General features: G+C 41.5%; 1 protein-coding gene across 1 annotated transcript; it reads left to right on the forward strand.

Annotated features, from left to right (window-relative positions):
• The first annotated feature begins 2,845 nt into the window (after window positions 1-2,845).
• Window positions 2,846-24,232, forward strand: LOC128902249 (fructose-1,6-bisphosphatase isozyme 2). The gene is made up of 7 exons (XM_054184842.1): window positions 2,846-3,161; window positions 5,805-5,967; window positions 6,892-6,984; window positions 12,628-12,768; window positions 13,965-14,102; window positions 20,128-20,247; window positions 23,500-24,232. The coding sequence occupies exons 1-7, from the start codon at window positions 2,989-2,991 to the stop codon at window positions 23,692-23,694; spliced, it is 1,023 nt and encodes a 340-aa protein (XP_054040817.1). The 5' UTR covers window positions 2,846-2,988; the 3' UTR covers window positions 23,695-24,232.

The raw sequence follows: 24,232 nt of genomic DNA on the forward strand, positions 1-24,232 counted from the left end.
CACCGCGTGCACCGTCAGCCCCCCTTGCAGAACCACCCCCTGCCCTGCTCACGGGCTGAACTGTGGCATTTGGTGAAAGGTCGCTGGCTCCAATTTCAACCGTTGCCATCCAAGCGACTAATGTTTCAAATCAGTTAGAAGAGGTGTCACCTTTAAGGCACAGGGCTAGCCTATATGCCAGTGGAAGTGTGACTCACCCCTGAGAGCTCTTGTCTAATCTTTATATTAGACAGCAAATCTCCCACGGATCTGTCAAATGCAGGTGTTTATTTTTTTATCCTTTCTATGCTGTTCCAACCCATCTTACTGAATGATTCTTATAAAGAATCATCACACATTTTTGAAACAATCTGATTTTTCCCCCCTACTCCCCTGCCCCTCATTAAATGGTAATTATTTATATATTATTTATATATTTATATTATTCAGCTTAATCATTCAGTTTTTTTCCATTCAGTGGGATCACAGTATTTATTAAAGCAGGGTGAAGTTTTCATGCAACCCAGTCTTGTGCCTTTGTCCAAGTTTTATTCTTTTATTTCTCTTCTTGCTCCACTGTTGGCTGCAGTATTTCTGGAAAGCTTCGTGTAGAGTCTGTGTTCTTTACATATTAGTGTAAGTTAAGTTCTTATTTGAGCAGTAGCTCAAAGCATTGTGCTTCACATGTACTAAAAAGTATCCAGTACCTGTAAAAAGCATTTGGGGATTTTTCAGTTAAAGAAGAAAAGAAAGAAAGAGGCAAAAAATGGACTTAATAGCTCTGAGAACAGCCTTTGAATCACTAACTCCAAAACAAACTTTCTGTTAGAAGATGATCTGAACTTTGCCTTTTTGACCAGTGTAAAAGATCACTTGGAATCAACAGTAAAGACTTGCACGTGATGTTTTGACAGATGTTAGAAGCCACAGGCCAACTCCCACCCCATTTCTTATTTGCTAAATTGATTGTGTATCCCGATGGTATTTTAGCTACACAGCAGAGAGATTTTGCATTAAAAGCATTTTAGTACTGGTCAGGCTGACATCTGCCACGGTGACGAAATAATGTGCAGAATGTAATGACTGTACTTTAGGACAGCAGGTCCGTTTGCATGTATAATGTGAAACTCATCCCCTTCTTTTACTAATAGCACCATGTGCTATCCCACAGCTCCCTAAATATATTATATTTTGGTTTTGTACAAAGTATGTTCAAAGAAAGAAAAGTCTCCTAACCTGGCAAAAAAGTGCTCTGGAATATCTGTCCCATGATGTGAATAGTATCTTATACTTTCAAGTAGATCAGTGGTAGAAAAGAGAAAAAGAAATCTTTGAGATCACTTTCTTCTTCTACCATTGCCTTAGAAGATGTAGTGCAAAACCTGCCTGTTGCTCCACGTGAGGAGCTCTGCTTGCCAGTCCTTCCCCCTCCTTAGAACGAGACTTGAAAAGCTAAGCACACGGGATGCAAGCAGCACTGAGGTGGTGTTGAGCGCTGTCAGCCTCTGAGACCTTTGCTTGAGGCTGGTTTCGAAGTAGAAAACCTTAGCGTTCAAATCCCTTTACAACTCTCCAAGTAATGTGTTATTCATAGGTGAATAGATGCTTTTAGGAAAATCCAAAGAAATGCTAACAAATAAAAAAGGAATGCAAAGGGAGATCCAAACTCTTTGCGTACGGCTGCAGTTCCTATTAACAAAAAGGAACCTAGGTATATGTTTTGTTACTTAATTTTCTTTGTGTCTTCCTGACATGGTTTTAGTGCAGTAATTTGGGTTAAATGGATGATAACAATGAAACTCAATGCAACTTCTTTAACTTCAGATTTTCTTGTTTTGCTTGTGGGCTTTCCGGATCCTCTGCTTAAAAACAAGAGTGCTGCTAATAAGTAAAATGAAGGCTGCAACATATAATTGTTGCGTTATCCGAGTGGGAAGGTAGTGTTGTAATTAATATCTGTAATTCCAGTGTTCCAGGTAGCATGTACGTAGTTCACTGGCATTTCTGTCTACCTTCACATTAGCTTCATGTGATCCAAGTGTATTGCTTGTAAGGAGTTACTGGCAGTATAATTGCAAACTTGGACATACCTGTATTTACATGGTGCACTACAATAACAAAGGCAAAGTAAAATTTCATTTTATGAGTTATGACACAGGTGGGCTTAAATCAGATAAGCTTCATTTGTATATTATTGAAGAAATAATTACTTTGTAACCAAACAAGCCACAGCTCACCAATACTTCTCATTCATGCAAGCCCTATAACATTCAAGCAGCCCAGACTAGGAACAAAGTCATTAAAACGTGGTTGCAGCATACCAGCTAGCAACGTGAAACATCCTTAATAAATGCATGTCTAGATGCACCCTGCGTCTCTGGTTGATTCCCCTGGGATGCACCATACACCTTCCAAACCCTCCCCCGTGGAGGAGGCCAAAAGTGGGTAAGCAAGCAGGGATGAAGGCAATGCATGAAGGGAACTTCACCCTACGGAGTCACAGCGCGGTGGGTGCTCTGCTGCGGGACACTACGGCACGTGTGGTTACCGATGCCCTCAATGGTGCCTTCATTTCTGGTGCCTTGCACATTGTGTGCTTTGCCTTGGCTTTGCTGAGCTTGTTGCTGAGCAGCAGCTACCAGAAAGCAGTTTCCAGCTAAGCAGCCCGCTGGAGTTTTGCATTACAAGCAGTCTAACGCACAATTAGAACGTGTTACTAGATCTGCACATCACTGATTTCAGTGTGTGGGAAGGGCAGCTGAGCAGCGGTTGCTCAGCTGTAGTCCCGTCTCAGGCTCCTTTCCTGCATCCCAGAGGAGCCGTGGAGCCAGCCTGGGGTGCAGTTATTCTGAGCACTCAATCACATGGTCTCAGAAACATCTTAATAAACTCTGACCAGCAACACAGCCAACAGCTTCTCCTCAAAATAATACAGCTACCCAGGATATCCGCGCAGCAAGAAAGCGTCTCGTCCAGCCGAAAAGATTGGAACTCTGGTAGCCAGCAAAAATGTCCGACAAAACCCCCTTCGAAACGGATATGCTGACGCTCACACGATTCGTTATGGAGAAGGGACGCCGCGTTAAAGGAGCGACAGGGGAGCTGACACAGCTGCTCAACTCCATGCTGACTGCCATAAAGGCCATTTCCTCTGCAGTCAGAAAGGCAGGCCTTGCCCACATGTGAGTCCTACCTAGCGATATGGGGAGGAAGAGGAGGTAGAGACAGCTGCTTGCACAGCAAGGCTGGGGAGAGGACAGGGATTCATAAATACGTTGGAAATGTCTTTTTTTAAGCTGAGTGACTGTAGGCATGAGGTCAGAGCCTGGATTATCAAGAGTGGGAAGTGGGAGATCTCTCTTTCAGGAGCATTTTAATATTGGGTGCAAGGTAGACATTTAGACTGCCTGCTGTTCTGTAATACTTTAAAAATTTAAGTCAGAGCTTCAATGCACTGCTCACCTCCTTATTCCTTGTACATGTTGATACTGACATATTTTTAAATCTGCTGTGAATTTGCAGAATATCACACCATGATATTTTTAATGCAGGATATCACACTGTGATATTTTCTGCCAACATCCAAGTTGGGTGCTGAGCTGTGCAAATCAGGGCTTGGCTTATCTCGGGAAGCCAATGTTCTGCCTGACTGCAGCATAAGTAATGCTCTAAGGCAACAGCCCTGCAAGAAACGCCATATGCTGCCACGCGTGAGTGCATTTCCCCTTCCTTCCTCACATAGTATGAGGGTTACAGGTGGGCAGTCTTAAAAGGCCCTATATGAAAAACAAACAACAATTTGGCCTCTAGTGGTTTAGCAAATGGAATAAAGAATTGACTTAGCAAAGCCTGGAATGAACCAATCTGTTCCTCACCCAGCCAGGTGAAATAGACAGGGGTGTCCTTCTTTTGATGGTGATCTAGCTGAAGCAGTTCAGAGAGCTGGAACGTCCTAATAAAATTAAGCATTTAAAATATTCTAAATATACAGGTTTTGTTATGTCTTGAAAAATTTATTTCTGTACAGGCCTATGCATACATGCATAAAAAAGACAGGGAATATATTTTTCTAAGAAAGACTAAGAAAAACAACATTTGTAATTTGTTCTTTTTTTTTTCCCCATGGAAACACCAAAATGTATGACTCTCTGTTGGTTTTTTTTGCATTTTGGTTGACTATTTGGTCAAAGTCCTCAATGATCTTTGCAAATCATGCATTCAATGTCTCTGTACTATCACCCTGACTCTACAGGCACGGACCATGAGACATACTCAAAAGCAGTGTCAGGCTCCTGTGCCCTAAATGTTAAACTGTACTTTGTCTCTAGGCCTGCTGGGTGAAGCTGAGCTGTTTTGCCTCCCTGACTTAGAGGAACAGTTGCTTATTGCTTTTATCTAATTTTTATCTTTCAATATGCAATCTCGGAAGCATTTAGTAAGTTGAGAGAACCTCTATTTGATTGATTAGAAGTGGAATAGCCACCTAGCCTACAGGACACATGGCTACTGTGCTGGATGAATCCTCCCTTTAGAAGGAAAACATCCGTTATGATAAGGAGCAAATGTGTTTCTATAAACAAAAGTTTCAGATGATGAACCAGAAATATCTGAAGTATCCAAAACCACAAATGAGTAACTTGCACCATTCAAATTATTGCAACTAACCATGAAATTTCAGAAATTCACATTCCAAACTTTCAGCCATGGTGACTAGCTTGCATCCATCTGCATTTGTGAAGTCAGAGAGCTCGGATTTTTCTAGCCCTTCTGAATAGGTTACTTTGAAATGACTTATTTAATGTCAAAGAATTTAACATGAACTTTTAACAAATTTGCCATTCAAAAAAGTAAAGCAGGACTTTTTGAAGCAATAGACTTGAGCTGGGAATGTGCCTAAAAACACACTAACTGGAGAATGCTCTGAAAATCCTGGTCCTTTCCAGTATCTCAAACCTGGCATTCCAAAATAGAGTGTTCAGAATGCTCAATACTTCTGAAAAGCTCAGGCAACTTTGAGCTTTGGGTAAGACAAAAGTACCCTGCCCCTAACTAAGGCCTGCTGCTGACCAACATCCTATGGACTAATCAGTTGCCCCTTTCCCCTTCCTTTTTTTTTTCCCATAAACAATAAAAATGCTGTATCTATTTCCTGTACCATTTCTTATACTTCTAATATGCCCAGACCACACACATTAGGTCTAAACAGTGCTTCTGCAAATGGAAATCTCAGAAATATATATATAATACTATATACTACATCATTACTATATTGCTAAAATCAAGATAGGGAATGGAATCATCATCTTATCTCATCCGAGGATCAGCAAATAAAACAGACTTTGATCCTGAGATACAGTTCAGCATGGGGAACTACCTGGGGATGTCTTTGAAATTTCTGATTTTGGGGTGGCTGGGGACTGAGTGGATGTGTGTTAAAGGACCATCACGGAGCTCTAAGCAGCCAGCAGCAGAGAATAATGCAGATACTAACTGCCTTCCTCGAAGCTGCTACCAGCTGCTTCATGGGGCTGCTAGGGAAGCCTGGTGCCCACTGACCTGTCTGTGGGCTCTGCTCCTGGCCTGGAGAACATCCAAGCAAAAGGACGCAGGTAAAGCCCCAGAATGATGCCATCGCCCTTTCTCTTTCTCATGCACGCTTTTATTTTCTTGCAGCAGCAACCATCTCCTAATGCACCTTAGCAGTTTAATCCAAAGGCTAGAGGTGTGGTAGGATCAGAGGAAGAAGCTCCCCTGACTTGTTTTTTTCCTAAAAACCTGTAACGTTGGCCTCCCTCAGGTTTCTTGATATTTTTACTTTTCTGTAGGTTTGGCATAGCTGGCACCGTGAACGTGACCGGTGACGAAGTGAAGAAGCTGGATGTATTATCCAACAGCCTGGTGATTAATATGCTCCAGTCCTCCTACAGCACCTGCGTCCTGGTCACAGAGGAGAACAAGGAGGCCATCGTCACCCCGAAAGACAAGCGGGTCTGTGCAGCTCCTGCCTTCAGGGGGTTATCGGCTCAGGCAGCAGCAGGTGGCACTCTTGTTTCAAGTATGAAACCTGGGCCTGGCCCCAAATCCAACCCTTCCCGGGGGAATTCAGAAAATTTGCAGCATTACTGCATTGTTTTGATTAATAACTGTGGTGGATGGCACGGTTTCAACAGCTAACGGAGCTGTGGAGGGTAAAATTATTATTAAAGTTTGGGGGGCGGGGGGGGAAAATAATTATTTTGGAGCTTGTTAATACACCCCAGATGCCAGGTGTAGGTGTACTATTACATTCCCCGACCGCCAGTGTAATGGTTTTGGACTGCGTTAATATTTAGGCAAGATAAAATGAGATGAGAGAGTGGCAGAACTGGGTTTTACGTTACATGCCCAGAGGAAACACCTGACGGCTTCATCAGGCTTCCCCCAGGAGGGGATCCTATTGCAGCGAGATGCTGCTCAGGCTGATGTCACCTGCCCTTTCCCCAAGGTGCCTTCTTTCTGCCTTCTTACCGTCTAACCTCACATCACAGGCAAAGCCCCTCGTCCAGAATGAAATGTAACAAAACAAAGCACATTTACTCGAAGAAGATGCTTGCTTCCTGCATGAGTCACTCCTTTTGCTTTCAAGCAATTTCCTGCGCTGCTTGGCAGCAGAGGGCTGCTCCTTTCTATCATCAGATTTCGTGCTGTCTGAGCAGAAACGCGCCCTCTCCCATTTCCCTGGCAGGCCCTGCAGGGAGCCGGTGTTGTGCTGCAGGGCCAGCTGGGTCAGCACTGTCGCCTTCTCTGGCAAGCTGTGTCTGGCTGCTTGGACGGCTAAATGCAGTCATAAAAACACAGGTTTTGTCAAGTAAAAAGAAATAATAGTGCAAGACTACATATCATTTAATGCTTCCCTTACCACTTGTGTTTCAGGGTAAATATGTGGTGTGCTTTGACCCCCTTGATGGCTCATCCAATATAGACTGCTTGGCACCGATAGGAACAATATTTGCTATCTACAAAAAGGTAAGAGGATGAAAGAAGCACACATGGCACAATTCACTTGGTGAAAGAAAATTGTCTTGGGTACATCAGTTTGCTTAGTTTCTTTCCTAGGTCCTTATATTGTCTTTGGGATCAACAGAGCCTCTGAAAGTGTAGAACAGGTAACACCTGAGATTCATGCATGCTAAAATTTTGCCTGAATTCCCAGGAAGGGGACACTCAGCATGATGAAATTGTTAAGTGGCACCACTTCACTCCTGCAGGCACACAGGCACTTAAATAAAATCCCCTCACCATCAGGCAGGTAGCTAGCTCTTTAAGTGACCCTGTACTCACTGCAGGAGAGCTGAGGGGTGTCGGGGTGCCTATGAATCAGAGTATTTTTCTTCCTGGATACTGACTGGGGAGGGCTGACAGCCACTGCCTGGACCATAGCACAGTTAGCAGTGTGGTGGCCTTCCAGTGTGAGTTGCTGTGCCTGTTACAGGTGGGGGTTTATAATCATGCTAACGATGGAGGCCACCTGAGGCTGAAGGAAGCAGTCACCTACAGCCAGCGGGGCCTTGCCAGCGTGCCTGCTCCCTTGGGGCTGGAAAGAATGGGAACTGCACAGCCAATTAACAAACATTAATAGTTAGAGTCATGCCAAGTCTTGTGATTTCACTGCTAATCTCCCAGCAGTTGGTGTTTTTCCTAAAGCCTGAGCTCACAGTCATATGACTATGGGAGACCCTCAGCCATCACTATCGTGAAGTAACTTTTACAGTACTTGTGACTGCAAAGAAGTCTTTGCAGAGTCAGACGCTAAACCTCAAACATATGAAGATATGCTTTTTAAGTCCACTCTCATCTTTTAACTCATAATTTTCAACAGGCCAGTCCTTGTTTTTTACATTTCTGGTAGGCAATATGCTAATCTTCACTGTTGATAATACGCATCTACTAGTAAACCAGATATAGTTACGGCACAGTCTCGACAGGGTCATGGCATAAGCCAAGTGCTGGCATATGGCTGTTCACACTGCTAATGGTTAGTGCAAACCCCCATCACAATTTCACAGTCCAGGCCAGACAATACTGAGATGACACCTGGTTATGGCTTGTGGAAAGAGCATCCCAGGAACTACCTCCAGTGCCGTCTACCACCTTGCTTTTTGCAGGGAAGAGAGTTTAGCTGTATGGATGCAACCCATGGCATGCACCCTTATGGTAAGCAAAGGGGTCCCCAATCTTTTCATTTATCTCTCTAAAGAAAGCCTAAAAGACGACAACACCTCCTGACATTTACAGTAGGCAACAACTGCATGGTCCACTATTCTTAAAGGTGGTAAGCACCATCTTACAAACACTAAACATCACCTTTCTCTTTAGAAGTGTTGGGTTAGGTTACTCTGCGTAACTATTAGGGTAAGTGCTCAGTGTGATTAATATAGTGAAGCAGGTTAAAATACAGATTAGATTTCTCTACCATCTTTAATTCACCTGTTAAGGTGTGTAAAGACTATGGACTGCCCAGTCTTCCCAAGGATTCTGCTTCAGGATTGAAACATTTCCTAAAGAACTCACACTGTTCCCAAAAGCTCAAGTTTTCAATTAATTTTCTGGTCCTTCCATAGTTGTTGTTGTTCTAATATATATTAACATATTCGTTGTAAATACTGTTTCAAAGTTACTGGTTTTCATGTGGGTGGATATCCTTCAGTGCACATAAAAAGAAAATTACATTGCTTTGTACAAATGTTTCATATCCAAATGAAAACCCTGCTGCTAGGATGAAGCACCGTTTGTCAATTACAAGAGCAACTTCTCAATTTTCCCTGGAAAGTTAGAAACAATGCTGAATTTACAGACTTCCACTTGCATAATTCTTGCCACTAAAATGCTAATTCCAAAGTACAGGTTAATTAATGTGCCTTCCTCTCAGACAAGACAATTTTGTAGCAACACAATTAACTTCAAACCCTTTGAAATAATGAAATAATAACAAGTGGTTTATTGATAGTTACTGAAGGGTAGTGTGAAAGGGATAAAAGTGAGATGTTTATCCCAGTGAAGGAGGATCACTTAAGAAAGAAAACATCATTTTAAGCCATTTAGGTTCATGAACATCATTTTGGAAAAGCTAGAACAATGGTAATTTCAAAGGATGATGCTTAGCACCTGTATGATAATTTGTACCTTCCAATTTTCAGATGATTGCATGACTGATTTTCTTACTATGTAAGTGCCTTAACTTCATTTCCAAAGGCACATCCTCCATAACTGAAATATTTGCCTCATTTTAGGAAAAAAAAAAAAAAGATAATCAGCATTTATCTACAAAGGCCAGAATTGTCCAATACATTTCAAACCTGAAAATGGTTCTCTAGCTGCTCCCAATCAAGAGCCACCACCATGGTGGTACCACTGCCTCCTACCAGAAGAGCAGAGCACTGTATCAGTTTCTTAGAGGAAACCACTGGGAAATAAATGCCATCGTATGTTTAATTACTTTTACACCTGGCTTTTACTTTCAGAAGCATGGGTGGTATTCTTACCAGAAATCTCAGAAAAGTGGGACTGAGGGAGAAGCCTTGCTGGATCAGCAGAAGCCAGAGCAAGGGATAGGACCTTGACAGTCCCTGCTGCTGCGGGGCTCTCAGCTGGTGGAGTGTCAGGATGTGGTGACCCTAAGTATTTTTTGCTTGGATTCTTCCCAATTTTTCATGTCACTGTGCTGAATCTGCAGCTCTCTGTTCATGCTCCACACACATGCTATGAAACTCTGCTGCTTTGTTTCATTCTGATTTTAATTTGTAATGTTGCCCATTTCCTCAGATGTATTTTATTTCCCCTCCCTTCACCGTCATGAGGACCATGTTGTCACCTCCATGTGGTCCCTCAGAGGGAAGGAGTAAGAATTCAGGGCAAACGCGAAGGATACTCATGAAACACATGATACAGAGACCTCAAAACCAAGTCCTTCCAGAGCTGCTCCCAGTGCTGATGAGAACTCCCTCATGTGATGCTGGCAAATCATACATGCAAAAATTTTCAAACTCAGATATCACCTAAGGGTACCCCTGTAGCCAGACTCTGCGGACCTTGTTTCATCTGCTTCACACCAATGAGCTGATGTGACTGTGTCAACGCTTGTCAGAGCTTCTCTGCAGTCCCTCTGTCTGCTTCAGTGCTTTGCATAAAGACCTCTAAAGTGATTCCACTACCGCCATCTCGTAGGCAAAATATAATAGATAGGAAATCCATCTGTGCACCAGAAAGAAGTGAAAATATTTGGCTTAATTCCCTGGTTTGTTTCACAGTACATGGCACTTGGCAGGACAAAACTCCTGCAGTCTTAACGGAGAAATATCCGCTAGCTTTTTTACATTCTGACAAGCTCTGCAGAATGTTTGAGACTGAGCTTTTTTCCTTCCTTTTTTGAAGCTGGCTCTTGGAAACACAGTTGTGAATAAGGATGGAAAACCAAGTGAATTCTGCCCAACTGTCCATCTCCCAAGGGAGGAGTTCCTCTGCTTTTTCAGAATAGTCAACACATGTGTGGTTTCTCAGCCATATGTACATAGAGAATGCATTTAAGAGACAGGACTGAAAAGCTCATCTCAGAAAAATATATTTTAAATCAATATCATATGTAACCAGCAGCTACTTAGACTGTATATACACCGTGTCCTACCACACAAACATCTTTACTGTATTTATAAAAAAACAGTTTTCATTTAATGAGGGAAGTATACAGAAAGCAAGGAGAATCATAATATGTTTGCAACTAGTGGTGTAAAAGTATATTTAATTCTGCATTTAATGTTGCAAATAATTAGTTTACTATACACAACCATTGCTTTTGATGTTGAGATGTACGTGCCATGGGCATATATTTTTGAAAGAGAAGATGCTATGTAGGGTATAATAGTTGGTTCTGTAAAAGATGATTGTTTAGCAAAAGATTAGCCACTAATAGTCAATATTCAAAGCTCTGGAATATACAAGCAGGGGTTTTAACTGGTCTTCATTATGTGCATTATAACATCTCTGAATAAGCAGCCTGACATAGAGGAATTCCAAGGGACTGCATACCAGATATATTGTATAAGCTATATTTCAGGTCCCATGAAGAGCTTGTTGTCAACTGGATTTTTTCCCACAGAAGAACTTGGCAAAAAAAATAATTAAGTATTACTATTATTATTTTTGAGAAAAATACAGCTAAAACCTCTGTAAGTAAAAGTAGCAAAAGTAACAAAATCTTTCAGCTGAAAATGAAAACACTTTGATGTGGAATTACTGTCTTCATATGCCATGAAAGATGTAGTTTTAGTGTCCCACACCTAGTTCTCCTCTAGATGTTGGCATACAACAACAAACGGGATCCTCAGGTTACCCTTAGCCTTCCACCTTGCTAAGACCGTGACACCCTGAGAGCTCCTTGCCCTGGGGTGCAGCAGAGAATTTCTCTCTTGGAGGAGAGGTGTTTTCCTTTGGAAAATATCTGTGAAAGACATTCTTGATTTTTTAAAGAATTTGCTCAATATTCATCAAATACTTTAATTCCTACACAAAACAGTGTCCACTGATTTTTATTTTTTTAACCAGGTATTTTAGGCTAGGCCTCCTATTTCTGTTTAGCTGCTACTCAGGCTCAGACCATGCAATCACTGAGAAATTGTCTGAGTTTGGATCAATAAAATGCTAAACCAGGGCCTGAAGAAAACATCTGAGGGGCTTCTCGTTTTAATTCCGTGTAAACCACCATCAAAACATCCATGGAAAATCCAATGCAATTGACAAGCTTTTAAAGAAACAGTAAGATCAAGCATTCCCTACCCGCTTTGTAGTCCCAGGAGGTGAAGGCTGGAGCCAGCCCTCCCAAATACTCTTGGCTGTTCTTTCTCACCCCACCAGTCAAACTCTTGTAAGCCGCGGCTGAGGCACACAACCTAGAGCTGGATGGAAATATTTGCACCAGGTCTCCTTGGGATGTTCTGGTTCAGTGATAACCAAAGTACTAAATCAAAATACGAGTGTCAGAAATTGATTAAAAGCCTGAAGTGAAGTGCCACGTGGATGTCCTATGTAGAGTTACATATGCGTACCTGCACACACACACATATTACATACACAAATGCTTTTGTTATTTTATAGCAACATTTCTATCACCTGTTACCCATCTCTCCACCAGCAGAGACCAATGCACAATCTTAGTTCCGTCATGTTGCACCATCTACCCTTTTATTCTGCATTACTGGAAGCAATTTGTCTGTAATGTCAATTACTGCATTCACCTCACAGTTATTCCTTCTGAGGGGTGTCAGTATGATAGCTTATGTTCACGTTTCCAGAAAACTAGTACCTTTGTTCTGTCTCAGATTTCTGACGATCTTGAATTAATAGACTGGGCTGTAATGCTGAGGTATCAGCGTTGTTGCAAGTATCATATTGATTGCATGACACGTATAAAATAGCAAACTCTCAAGGTCCTGCCCCAGCGTGCGCACGTACTTGTACCAAACTTGCCCTGAACTAGGGGGAACAACTTCTATTTTGGTTGTTTCAAAGGCCCGCATAGACACAAAAAGGAAATCTGCCCCACTTTATCATTGAAGCGTTGCTTTTATTGTTTCTTGTAAGAATTTAACCTTCAGTCCAATGGTAATTTTTCCTCAGGAAACAGATGATGAGCCCTCTGAAAAAGATGCTTTGCAGCCCGGACGCAATATTGTTGCTGCAGGCTATGCCTTGTACGGCAGTGCTACACTGGTCGCCCTATCCACAGGGCAAGGAGTGGACTGCTTCATGCTGGATCCGGTACAGTCATGGTGTTAATCACTTTGCCACTATCTTTTAGAGCTTTCCATTCTTGGGTTTACTGATTTTTCTTACTCTTTGTCTCTGTAATCTAGGCAATCTATGCAATATTTTTTTTTACCCATATCCTGGAACATCCCGCCTCCAGTTTACAAGTACTCAATAATACATGAGTATGTTGGTTGCAATACCTCTGTTTGTTTCTAATACTCAGTGAAAGAGAGTTTAAGTTAAAAAGCATTTGAAATTGTGTTGATTCAAACCAGACTGCTGGTTTGCAACACTTAAGAAAATTTACTATGAACAGTGTCTTTGCCTCCACTTAAAGGACTCCTTTTCTCTTGCTCTTGCTCTTTCTGTCTGTAGAAGAACCTCAGCACGTTCAGTGTTTGTCCTGGGGCAAGGACCATTTCTTGATGTAGTTAATGCAAAGGTTTCCTGGGTGCAATTTATTTTTAAGGCTGAGTCCTTTAAGCTGTGCACCCAACAGTTTGCAAAAGCACAACCACACACATACAATCAATCAGACGTGTGCCACCCCTTGGTGCCCAGCTCAGGAGCCCAACAAGTGTTACTGGAGGAATGTAGGAAGAAGTTAATTAATTTGAGAAACCAGCATTAGATGTGGGCAATAACATAGGAGTTAATTTTGATAAAAGGATGCATTTTTATCAAAACTCCTTTTAACATTTATAAACAGGCTCATTGCAAGTGGCAAGAACTGGGAGCTCAACTGCTCTGGTTAAAGGCAGAGGAAGAAAAGGTGGACTCAAACTGCAGAGAGCAACACCTGGGGAGAGCTGACTACATTCACTTTAAGATATTTAGGCCAGACAGGCAAGAAGAGTTAAAAAATCAGAAGGCAGTGTAATTTCTTAACTTGTAACCTTATGATTTGTGGACAGAGATTCACGGTCTGTCTGCTTTCAGGGTTGACTGGTGTTCATTTGATATGCTAACTATTACAGCCAAATTGCTTTTTGTTTATACTACCAATGTGACAAGTTTTCATGCACTTAACGCAGATTCTGTGCTTTCTGCTCTGTTTGAAATACTGTGAAGTTATACACAAGACTGGTGCTGAAAGGGCCAAGCTGTGCCAGCATTTCTGCCATCTCTAGTGTGACAACTGTTACAGAAAGTCAACAAAAAGTTCTGCTGCTTGCTGACAGCTGGTCTACCCTGTTCCTCTGTAGGGTCTCGGTGAATTTATTTTGGTGGACAGAGATGTTAAAATCAAGAAGAAAGGGAAGGTATACAGTCTCAATGAAGGTTATGCGAAGTATTTTGAACCTGCAATGACAGAATATTTACAAAAGAAGAAATTCCCTGAGGTAAGAAAATATCAGCACTGTACCCAATGTACTGTGTGCACTGGCAAGCACGGCAAGCACTGCTTTCCGTGATGTCCTGGCTGATGGGAAAGGGTTTGAAGGCCTTGCTGAGTTTAGCCCCATGTAACTCTTTCGTGCCATCAGGCCCATTTTGGTTATGTATCTGATGTGTTGGTTTCTGGTGGCCTGACATATTTTGTAACTTAGAGTTCAGAAAGCAAATTCGTAGCCTGCTTGTCACTGTGTGGAGGAAAATGTGCTGTACATGAACAACAAGGTTTTTTTGACAAAGCTCTGAAACTGTGATGGCAAAATGGGAGGGGTACCCTTGTTTTCTAGCTTATCTGAATATGCAGCTCAGTCATATGTGCAGCTGAGCATTTGGGGCTAGATTCCACGTACTGCCCAGAAGGTGCTTGCAGGGATCTGGGTGGCATCACCTTCTCCTTCCTGCATATGCTTACATCTGAGAGATGCAGTATCACTCTTGCACTGTCTACCTGCATCATATGGAACACCAACCAAGCCACAGGTTGGGAAAAAAAAAGAAAGGTGTGAGGCACAATTTCACTATATTCTGTTCTTAAGAGGATTATACTGTATTCCTTAGAGAGAAAAAGCTGAGACTATCCTATGTTTGATTAACTTCCTTGTGGGGACATACAGCTCTGTATGACCTCTAGTCAGTGCTAGGAGGACACAACACAAGCTCTACGTGTGGAAAGCTGGACACTCTCTAGACAGTGTAGCTATGACCAGAATGTCATAATGAAATACGGTGACGTGTAATGGCTCAGGACTGAATTTGGCCAGAAAACTGTTTTGAGTGTTCCTCCTGTTAACAAAAAAAGCCATAGGATTCTTTTTTAAGTTATTAGTTGTTGACAATACGTGTACAAGGCTCATGTAAAAATCAATGTATCCAGCTGAACACTTCAGGGTGCTGTACAAGGGAAATGTAACAAGTAAGCCTTTAAACCATAGTTCTGTGAGAGAGGCCTTCTGAACTGAAAATCTGAAGTTACTACATTGGATATATCTGCAACGCTGACCTCTTATCAAAACCTCTTTTCCATATTACCCTGATTGTCGTTGCAGAGGGTGCCACATCACAGCGTTGTAAATATATTCATTTGAATATTTAAGGTTATTTTGAAACTTCAAAGTCTGCTTTCAGTCCAGCTGTGAGAGAAGCAGAAACCCATGACACTACTTTCATACTTCCTGAAACCTAATCCAGCTGGAAAAGAGGAGATCTGTGCTTCTCATTCTGCTCATGTTATGCTGAGCTGTGTATTCAGTATAAAGTACTAACACTGGATTTGTTAATTTGTGCTTCTGAAAAACACCAAAGTGTTTTTTAAAGAAAAACTCTTAAACAAATAATCAACCCCAGGCAACTATGAAAAGACTGAGGAGATTTCAAACTCAGTAGGCAGACCAGACAGGGATATTTCACCACGGGCTCAGTGAGGACAGCTCTGTCATATGATTCACTAAATCCTTCAGTTAGGACATACAGGAAAAACCTCATTTGCAAACACTATGTTATCTCAAATCTGTGCTTCATTTGAGGAAAATCTATTGAAAGTGTTCTTGCACTAAAGCAGCAGAAGTTGGCAAAAGGTGTTTTTGTCACTAAAGCAAGCAGCACAGCCGTGCATGGGTTATTTGGGGCAGTGGAAGCCTCCTCAAGGGTGCTGAGCGAGCACATTGCTTTGCTGCGCTGAGACGTAGCATTGTCTGTGTGAGAAGGGCCAAGGCACCAATGTTATGCCCACAAAGCACAAGGAAGTGCCTGGCCCATCTAAAAGCTTGTTGTAAACCTGAGTTTTGGAAACAGCATAACTGAGTTCCTTGATTTAAAAAGGGTATTATATTTGTATTGTTGAAGGAAAAGAGAGAAAGTGTTGCCACTCTTCCATAGTATGAAACCTGCTTCCTGGCATCCACTGTAAGCCTTACCAGCTACAGCCACATTGGTGCTGCTCCTAATTTCCCTGCAGTGCCCAGGTGGAGCATTGCACAGCTTTGGTCTCTTCAGCACACAGAAGGGCAGTGGGGGGTATCTGCTGGAGACCCCCTGCCTATAAATTGAGGAGGAACTGCCACATGGGGCATGGGGGACCCCTTCTTACTCAGACAGACCACAATCGCCCTATGGCCTTGTTGCCACTGGAAGCCAAGAGACTAGGTATTAATTTGAGCTACTTGTCACTTTGTTATACCTTTTTTTTCCTTTGATCCTACCTCTGTTTGCTCCTTCCTGTGGTTCTTGGTCAATATGGTGTACAGATGACTCTCTAACATTGCCACTGAAAAATGAAAAGTTAAAAATAAAACAGGCAAGCAAAGTGGAATGTTGTCCACAACATGTCCCGTGTTCTGTATTGCTGTCATTGGCAATCAAACATTACAAATCAACCGTTTTTGTGGAGAGGAGAGATTTTCCTTTACTGTCTAACAGCAGCATCCCAGATCAGACAGTTTGGACTACAAAGCCATGTTGGCCCTCAAGGTTTCTTCACCATTCACCAAGGGCATCAATTCTGAATTAAAAGCAATGGAAAAGTGCTGCTGTTCTCCAGGTCAACCGTAAATCTCCTACCATTGTCATGAGGATCTTAGTGGGAAATACTTGTCTAGACACATCGCTTCTCAAAGGAGAATCCAGACTAAACCTAATTTTTTAAGCATCACAAAATCTCCTGCTGCTTAACCAGCTTGAAGAGCAAGCAGCTATTTGAAACATTGCCTGTAACACAAGACGTTTACTCCAGTCTGCACTGTATAATGGTCACTGCTGGGCTAGGAACTGTTTCTGCACAAATTTCACTCTAACTCCTTCCCAGAGTGGGTTCTTCCTCCAATAATGTTTGCAGAACCCTGGCCTCTAGCTGACACTGGTTCAGTGATGGTAGAACTCAAAAACATGCTGTGGGCATCATTGTACTTTGCTGTTCCATGCATTTTTATCTTCGCTTCCTACAGCCACAAGAGAAGCTGAGTTTCATCACAGCTTGGTGATTGAGAGCCATGCAATGGAGACTCCTTGGTTAAGGAGCAATGCCATCAAAACCTTATCATCAACAGCAAAACCATTCTTCTGCCAGTCAGCCCCACTGTGCCTGAGTGACATAAAGAAGCTAATAAAAACACTGTGCTTTTGTAACCATAACTGTATGTGGAGGGAGGCATGCAGGGTGTTATTACTATAGTCTGTAGAAAAGACTATTTTCTCCCCACTCTCCTTGACATCACAGTTATGCAAGAAAAATATGGTCTTGTTCTGCTGTGGAGGAAGATAGCTGTCAGAAATCAGTAGAATAAAGAAATGAAAAAGTGACTTCCATCACACTCTGACGAAAAAAATCACAGGACCTATCTGGTCGTTTTGTTCTTCTGGGTTAAGCAAAGAAAACAGCGGAAGCGGTGAAATTAAGAGCAATCACAAGTTCAGTCAAATGCCATGGACACTGACCAAGGGAACAACAAGGTTCTCCAACTCTTTCATTAGCATCAGCTGAACCAGTGCGAAGTGCTCACTGGGCAAACACACAGTGTGGCATTACTCAAAACTGGGGATGAATTTCCCTAGCATTAGTGCTCTGTTATTTCGTTTGAGAAGAAAGCCTGGGTATTTGCCAACACGCATGCAACACCCATTAACTTTCTCATCTGTAAGAAAATGCATAAGTGAACAAACTAGAGAAACAAGAAGTAACATTTCTAGAAACTAAAATGACTATTTATTCCTCACAAGCAGATAGCTGGATGCTAAGGGAAGTGAAAATTTTATTTCAGTCCGTGGTTCAAGTGATAACTGTACCAGAATGGAGGAATTTCTATTCTGTGATTTTCTCAGCGCTGGGTTTCTGGCAGGTGAATTTCTATCAGGGTAAGAAGCAACTAAAATTGTCAGTGGCATCTCATCAGCTGTACACATGTATGCATAAATTGTGTAAATCACCTGCACACAAACAGGAAATCCAGCAGATCCCAAACGTATCTGATGATTTGTACACAGGTGGCTCAGCTGTGCAGCTCATGATTGGTAAATTTTATACATGTGAGTTGCGGACTCCTTATTTGATAATGTCGTAGAAGCAGACCTCAGAAGTCTGATTCAGGGCCTGCTTACGATCGATATGCTATGCCTTTTCTTAATGTGTAACAAACTTTTCGTAAGACTGGCTTCATCACCTTCTGAAGCCATAAAAGAGAGCTCTTCCTTTGACTGTATTTTTAAAGGAGATTTCAGAATGAAATCACATCTTTCCCTAAAAATTGTCTTTTCTTAAACTGAAAACTTCTTTTGGTCTCCCTTTAACACCTCTTAAGGTGTTTTTTCTGACCTCAGATTTTTGCAGTTGCAAAGTCACAAGTGTAAACAGATGTGAGACAGAGAAGCTATCAAAGTATTGTTCAGGTGTGCGTGGAAGTAATAGGGCCATGTTTAAAAAAAACCTAATTATAGAAGCTCCAGGCTGTGTCTCATCCATCATGTCTTTCATACTCCATCTTGTTTTCCTCTGAATTTTCAATTGTTCTCCTAATGTGTATAAGAAGAAAGAATCATGGAAAGAGCACTAGTACAGCTGAACAAGGGTTATTACTTAGGCTGGAACCATTCTCTCTTCCATTTTTACTACCAGCTATATCAAATATCCACGTCTTATATGTACTGGCTTAGGACTCAACTTCCTAGGATTGTGGTGCATTATATGGTGTAATTTCATAAGAATCTATTTCCATTTTAAAAGAGAGTAAATACTCAAACGTTATAGCTGCATAGAAGAGTTTGAAAAAGTGATTTCAAAATTGAATGATGTTTTTCTCTATCTGTGTTTTTTTCCTTCCTGCTTGTGGATTTTTTTCTCCCAGCTAACCTCATGATTTTGCTGGGAAGGGTGACTACCTTCTGATGTCTGACAGTCTGGGAGCTGGCATTGCTGAACAAATTCTCTGTCTACTTCTCTGGACCTAGTATCAGCAGAAGGCAAGCTTTGTAGGAAGCACTAAGATCTTTTATTAGAAAAGTGATCCAAACAGAAAAGACATGCAGAGGTCTTTTAAAACTTCTAGCATTACAATACACAAATATATATGTGTATTAAATGTACATGAAGTCCCAGTCTTCAGTAATTTTCTGGGCACGCAAAAATTCCGCCTCTGCTTCATTGAGGACAGAGTGAGAAATATTGAAAGACCAACAGACTTCTTGGTGTAGTAGCTTTCAAAAAGATTTCCTTCAGTTTACATTCGTATCGTGTATCTGCCCTTCATAAAAATATGGTGCCACGTAGCTTTTCTCAGGTGAAGCTCATTTGGTGTATATAACTTCTATTTGTGCAAGACACCTTGCTTGTCTTCTGTATTTCCTACCTTACCATTCTTACGACCAGGAAACCTGAGGTTGACACGAATACTTCCCTGATTTCTCTCACTAAAATGACCTCTCCTTCAACAACATTAACTTCTAAGTTAAGAGCAAGGAAAACTACATTCATTAATAAATTGCTATCTCTCAAACTAAGCTGCTAAATGAATGGTATGACCAACTTCACAACTTGACAAATAAGCTAGAAGGAAAAAAACGGGGTCCTCTGGGAACCGTCTGGATGTGTAGTGAAAAGTGACATCCCTTCTCATAGCCTGCTTAGAAACCAGCTAAGGACCAGCAATCAAATGGGTACCTTGTTCTGATAATATGAAGAAGCTTTCACTCACTGTTTGCAGTGTTTGCTTTTTCACAGGCTGGGGGTTGATACCAAATAGTGCACTCAAATCGCAGGCACCCTGGTTTCCGAACTGTGAATGCCGCCCTTTGACGTGCTTATTTTAGAACCCCATAGACAATCACTACATCTTACAAAAGGCTAAGCTTCAGGCTGGTTTATGCGTTTACAGTGTACACAAGCAGTCATTGATTTAAGCAGCTTTGATTCCTGTTTTATAATAAAATAACATTATACCATGCTACCAGCTGTCTAGCCTGGTAGATATAATGCTTTATGTTTTTCAGGATGGCAGTTCCCCCTATGGTGCCAGGTATGTGGGCTCCATGGTAGCTGATGTTCACCGTACATTGATGTATGGTGGGATCTTCATGTATCCTGCTAATCAGAAGAGTCCTAAAGGAAAGGTAAATCATTTGACTTACTCTCTGTTGAAATTAGTTAACCTGATACCTCTGTTTTCCCGGAGATGTAAAGGAATAGTTTAGAGATATCAACAGATAATAATTTTCCATCCCTGGAGAAAATTATTAATGGATTTGATGGTCAGCAATTGACTTTAGGTAAGAAATTTAGGCAATTGCCAATTTAGCCAGAAATCTTCCTGTGTGTTTTTGTATTACAAATGAGTAAAATGATTTTCACTGCAACCACGGGATTTATTCGTTTTTCTAAAAAGAAATGTTTCAGTACCATAGAAACCCATTGAGACACCTGTGCAGACCTGGCAGATACAACACAGGCCTAAGGAAGACCTCTGCACTTTATACTGGCAACTAGAGTCCAGGTGGGATATGCTGAACACCGGACAGGGTGTTGTCCAATGTTAGACAACCGAGTATGCCTATCTACTATTTCCAAAGCGTACTGAGCTTACTATCACCAGTGCTGCAAACACAGGCTTCTACTAACTGATCTGAAAGACTCTGTCAGTGGAAGGTGAGTTTCATGTGTGCTGGGATCAGTATTCTGCAAAAAGATGATTTCCCATTTGGACACCTGTACAAGACACACCGTGACTTAATGCAGTGCAATGCAATGCAGTGACTCCCTGAATCTGCTGGGCCATGGACCATAGTCAACCTCAACTTTTCTCCTACAGCATCAAGATACCCCTATTATCAAACTTTTAAACAAATATGTTTTAAAAGAGATCTGGTTATACAGCTTATCTGCGGACCACCAGAAACCTGCAGGTCATGCTTAGGAAATGATTGGCTCAATGCTTAACAGCTTGGTCATGGTGTTCTGACTGCAAGACCACCTTCTTTCCTGGTCAATACCATACTTAAAATGTTCTATTCAAATGGTTTTGTGTCCTTGGCTGGTATTTGCAGGAATTTGCCCTCATAAAACTACTTGCCCTGTCTCCGACACTGGTATCAGAACACCCCAATGCCTACAGTTCTTTAGGGACAAAGGACTACTGGTTCCATCCTGGTGGCCATGTATTTATCACAATAGCAACAGGTCCAAGTGGTTCGGGAAACAAGGAGAACGGGAAAAGAACTCTCTTCAGAACACACAACAGAAAATGTCTGCATTTTTGTCCAGGCAAATTTGATTTAAATATTTGATACAGCATCCCAGGAAAAAAAAAAAACAAAACACAAAAACAAACGAACAAATAACCCAAACCCACAACACAATATAAAACTAACCCCCCTTAAACAGTGTGGATCTGTTTGTGTATCAGAGCAAGAGACAAAAAAGGAATTTGCTGTGTGTGGGAGAAGTGGGTGTGCTGACTGGCCTCTTCAAATGAAACTTTTTGTTTTGAAATCTGTGTTAAACCATTGTTGAAGAGAAAAGATGAGAAACAGGACCAAGTAACAAACATACCAAGTGCTTATATAATTTTATAGAAATCAAGATATCCACACGAATTAGCCTCCACTAACTATTGGATTATCTGGCTTGCACTGCCATAGTAGAGAGAATAATGAAAGAAGCAAAACTGTAGTATCATTACAAATAAAAGTTTTCTTCGTTCCCTCTCAGAGTGCAGGTGTAGAGAGTTCTTTTCACATAAACATCTTCTTGTTAGAGAGATAATGCCTTTGTGGCAGGTGCCCTGATCATCATTCTCCTGAAAGACAGTCTATGCACTTGGATAGAGAGCTGAGAGGAAGCAAATGTCATTGGAATTGATCCAAAGGCTTGAGAGCAAATGTAAATTACATGCATGTCGGCTCTTGCATATAGAGCTCCTTCTTTAAGCTAAAGAAAGGACGAGAACAAAGTGCTCAACGATTAGTGCAGAATGAGGCAACAAAGAGATCCTCTTTTCAAATCAGATATGTTAAATAACATTTTCTATGAACTTGAAGCTTATAGTTCTAATACTAGGCGAAAAGTGTTAAACCCGTCCGAAGACAGAGCCCATTTGAAGACCCCTAAGTGCAATTGCAGTACTACCTGAAGGAAAACTGCTTTCCTTAAGCCACATAGTCACAGTTAAGCAACAAGAAACTCAACATGTGGTTCCACAGTGGTACCACTCCTGTTCTCTGGTTCATGATCTTCCAAAAGCTGGCCATGCACTAAGGAGAACAACAAAGGCTATTGGTCCTATGTTGCCTGTCAGATGGAGTTCTTGTACCAGAAGTAGCACTTCAGTAGGCTTCAAAGATAAGAATGAAGGTAATATGCGCTATTTAAGTTTGTGATATATCATGGTTTTATTAGAAACAGTGTGATAAAGGAATGATGGGTAGTAAAGTCCCGTGTCCAACCCATTTTTTTGCCTCTATATACGGTTGCATTCTGTCATGCTTCCTTTTCCCCAGAAAACATTCTCTCTTTTGTATATATGAAAAGTCCTTTAAACGTAAAATGGGCTAACACTGTTGTACATGAGCACTTCAGAGACTGTCACAGATTCAACTAAACCTGCCGAAATAATGTCTGTTAAAAAATAACCAGCTGTCACCTATGTCCATTTAAACACAGAAACTTTTGGCATATGTCCCAAATAAGTTTGCATTCCACCGGAACACAGGCACCCCAGGTAACATTTTTAAAGATGTGAAAAAATACCAGGGTCCAAAACAAAAATGCCTCCATATCAAAGGGGAAAATTTGCTTTTAATAATTACTGCGGTTACTTCTGAAAACAGAATCACTGTCTGGATGAGTTCAGGCCACTAATGTCTACTCACAAATCTGAAGGCCACAATCAAATCTGGAAATTTGAAACTGGGAGCATCAAGTTTCAAACTCCAAAATATCCTGAGCAAACACAATGCCGCTACCCCAGCTTTGAGGTAACACATAAAGCCTGTACATGAGAAGAGATCTTGGCTTTTCTTTCCTGGTACTGTTAACTTAGCTGGCTTAACTGTTTTGCTGATGAAGCTACTTTTGACATTTTTGATGAAATAGAGCTGCACATCAGTACGTCAGCTTGGAAACGATGGTGGTGACGCTTGGATGCAGGGTCAGTACATTCTTCGTCGAAACAGCAGGTGTGAAGGGAGGTGAGGAGGGGAGAGGAGAGGAGAGGGAAGAAGGAGGGGCTCATAGAGGGACATTGCTACTTAGGTCAACTGATGTTTGGTAAAAAATTTTCCAAAATCACAAAAGGAAGGTTAGGTTCTGGTAAATTCTTTGCTGTAATTTCCCACAAAGAAATTCATGCATTCCCTCTTTCTTTCTAGCTCCGACTTCTCTATGAGTGCAACCCTATGGCTTTCATCATTGAACAGGCAGGTGGGATGGCGACTACAGGGACTGAGGCGGTGTTGGATGTGAAACCTGAGAGTATTCACCAGAGAGTCCCTCTTATCCTTGGTTCTCCAGATGATGTGCAGGAATACCTCGCTTGTGTACAGAAACACCAAAAGAGCAGCTAAGGGTTTTTCCACATCAGACCTTGTTCATTTGTCTTTAGCCTACAGGAAAGCCCATACCTTTCAAGGTGGTGGTTTCTAGCAGTTAGCACCCATCTCTCAGTGAAAATCCCACTTTATGAGAACAAGAAAAATAGTGAGAACGGCTAATGGGAAAAACAAAAATTTATTTCTCCATGCAGACAAATGTTAAAATCCTTTAACTCTGATTTATGCAGTGCAAACGTAGAAACAGAGGCCTGCTTATTAAACAAAAGCAACTTACTTTATATTATATTAACAAGAAGAGGAAAATTGTGTCAACTCCCATTTGATCTGAAGCTTTACATCTGACGTTATGTGGTTGGCATTGTTTGAGACAGAATTTTCACATCAACATTTGCAATGCCATTATCTGGATTTTCTGCCAGGGGTTTTGTTGCAGGTGCTTTTTATCTTGTCAGCCGTGAGAAGACCAAAAGTCTCATGCTGTCTGAAACAGTGTTTTTAAGCTCCAAATTACGTATGTCTTGGGTAATTAATAAAGATGAAAAGGCTGCAA

Source organism: Rissa tridactyla, chromosome Z (genome assembly GCF_028500815.1).
Source record: "Rissa tridactyla isolate bRisTri1 chromosome Z, bRisTri1.patW.cur.20221130, whole genome shotgun sequence".
In the NCBI taxonomy this organism is placed as follows: Eukaryota; Metazoa; Chordata; class Aves; order Charadriiformes; family Laridae; genus Rissa; species Rissa tridactyla.

Bases quoted from the DNA above. Each gene is read 5' to 3' on its own strand.
- LOC128902249 (XM_054184842.1), top strand. From the start codon at position 2,989: ATGTCCGACAAAACCCCCTTCGAAACGGATATGCTGACGCTCACACGA. The intron at 3,162-5,804 runs GTGAGTCCTACC...ACTTTTCTGTAG, and splicing joins AAGGCAGGCCTTGCCCACAT to GTTTGGCATAGCTGGCACCG. The intron at 20,248-23,499 runs GTAAATCATTTG...CTTTCTTTCTAG, and splicing joins AGAAGAGTCCTAAAGGAAAG to CTCCGACTTCTCTATGAGTG.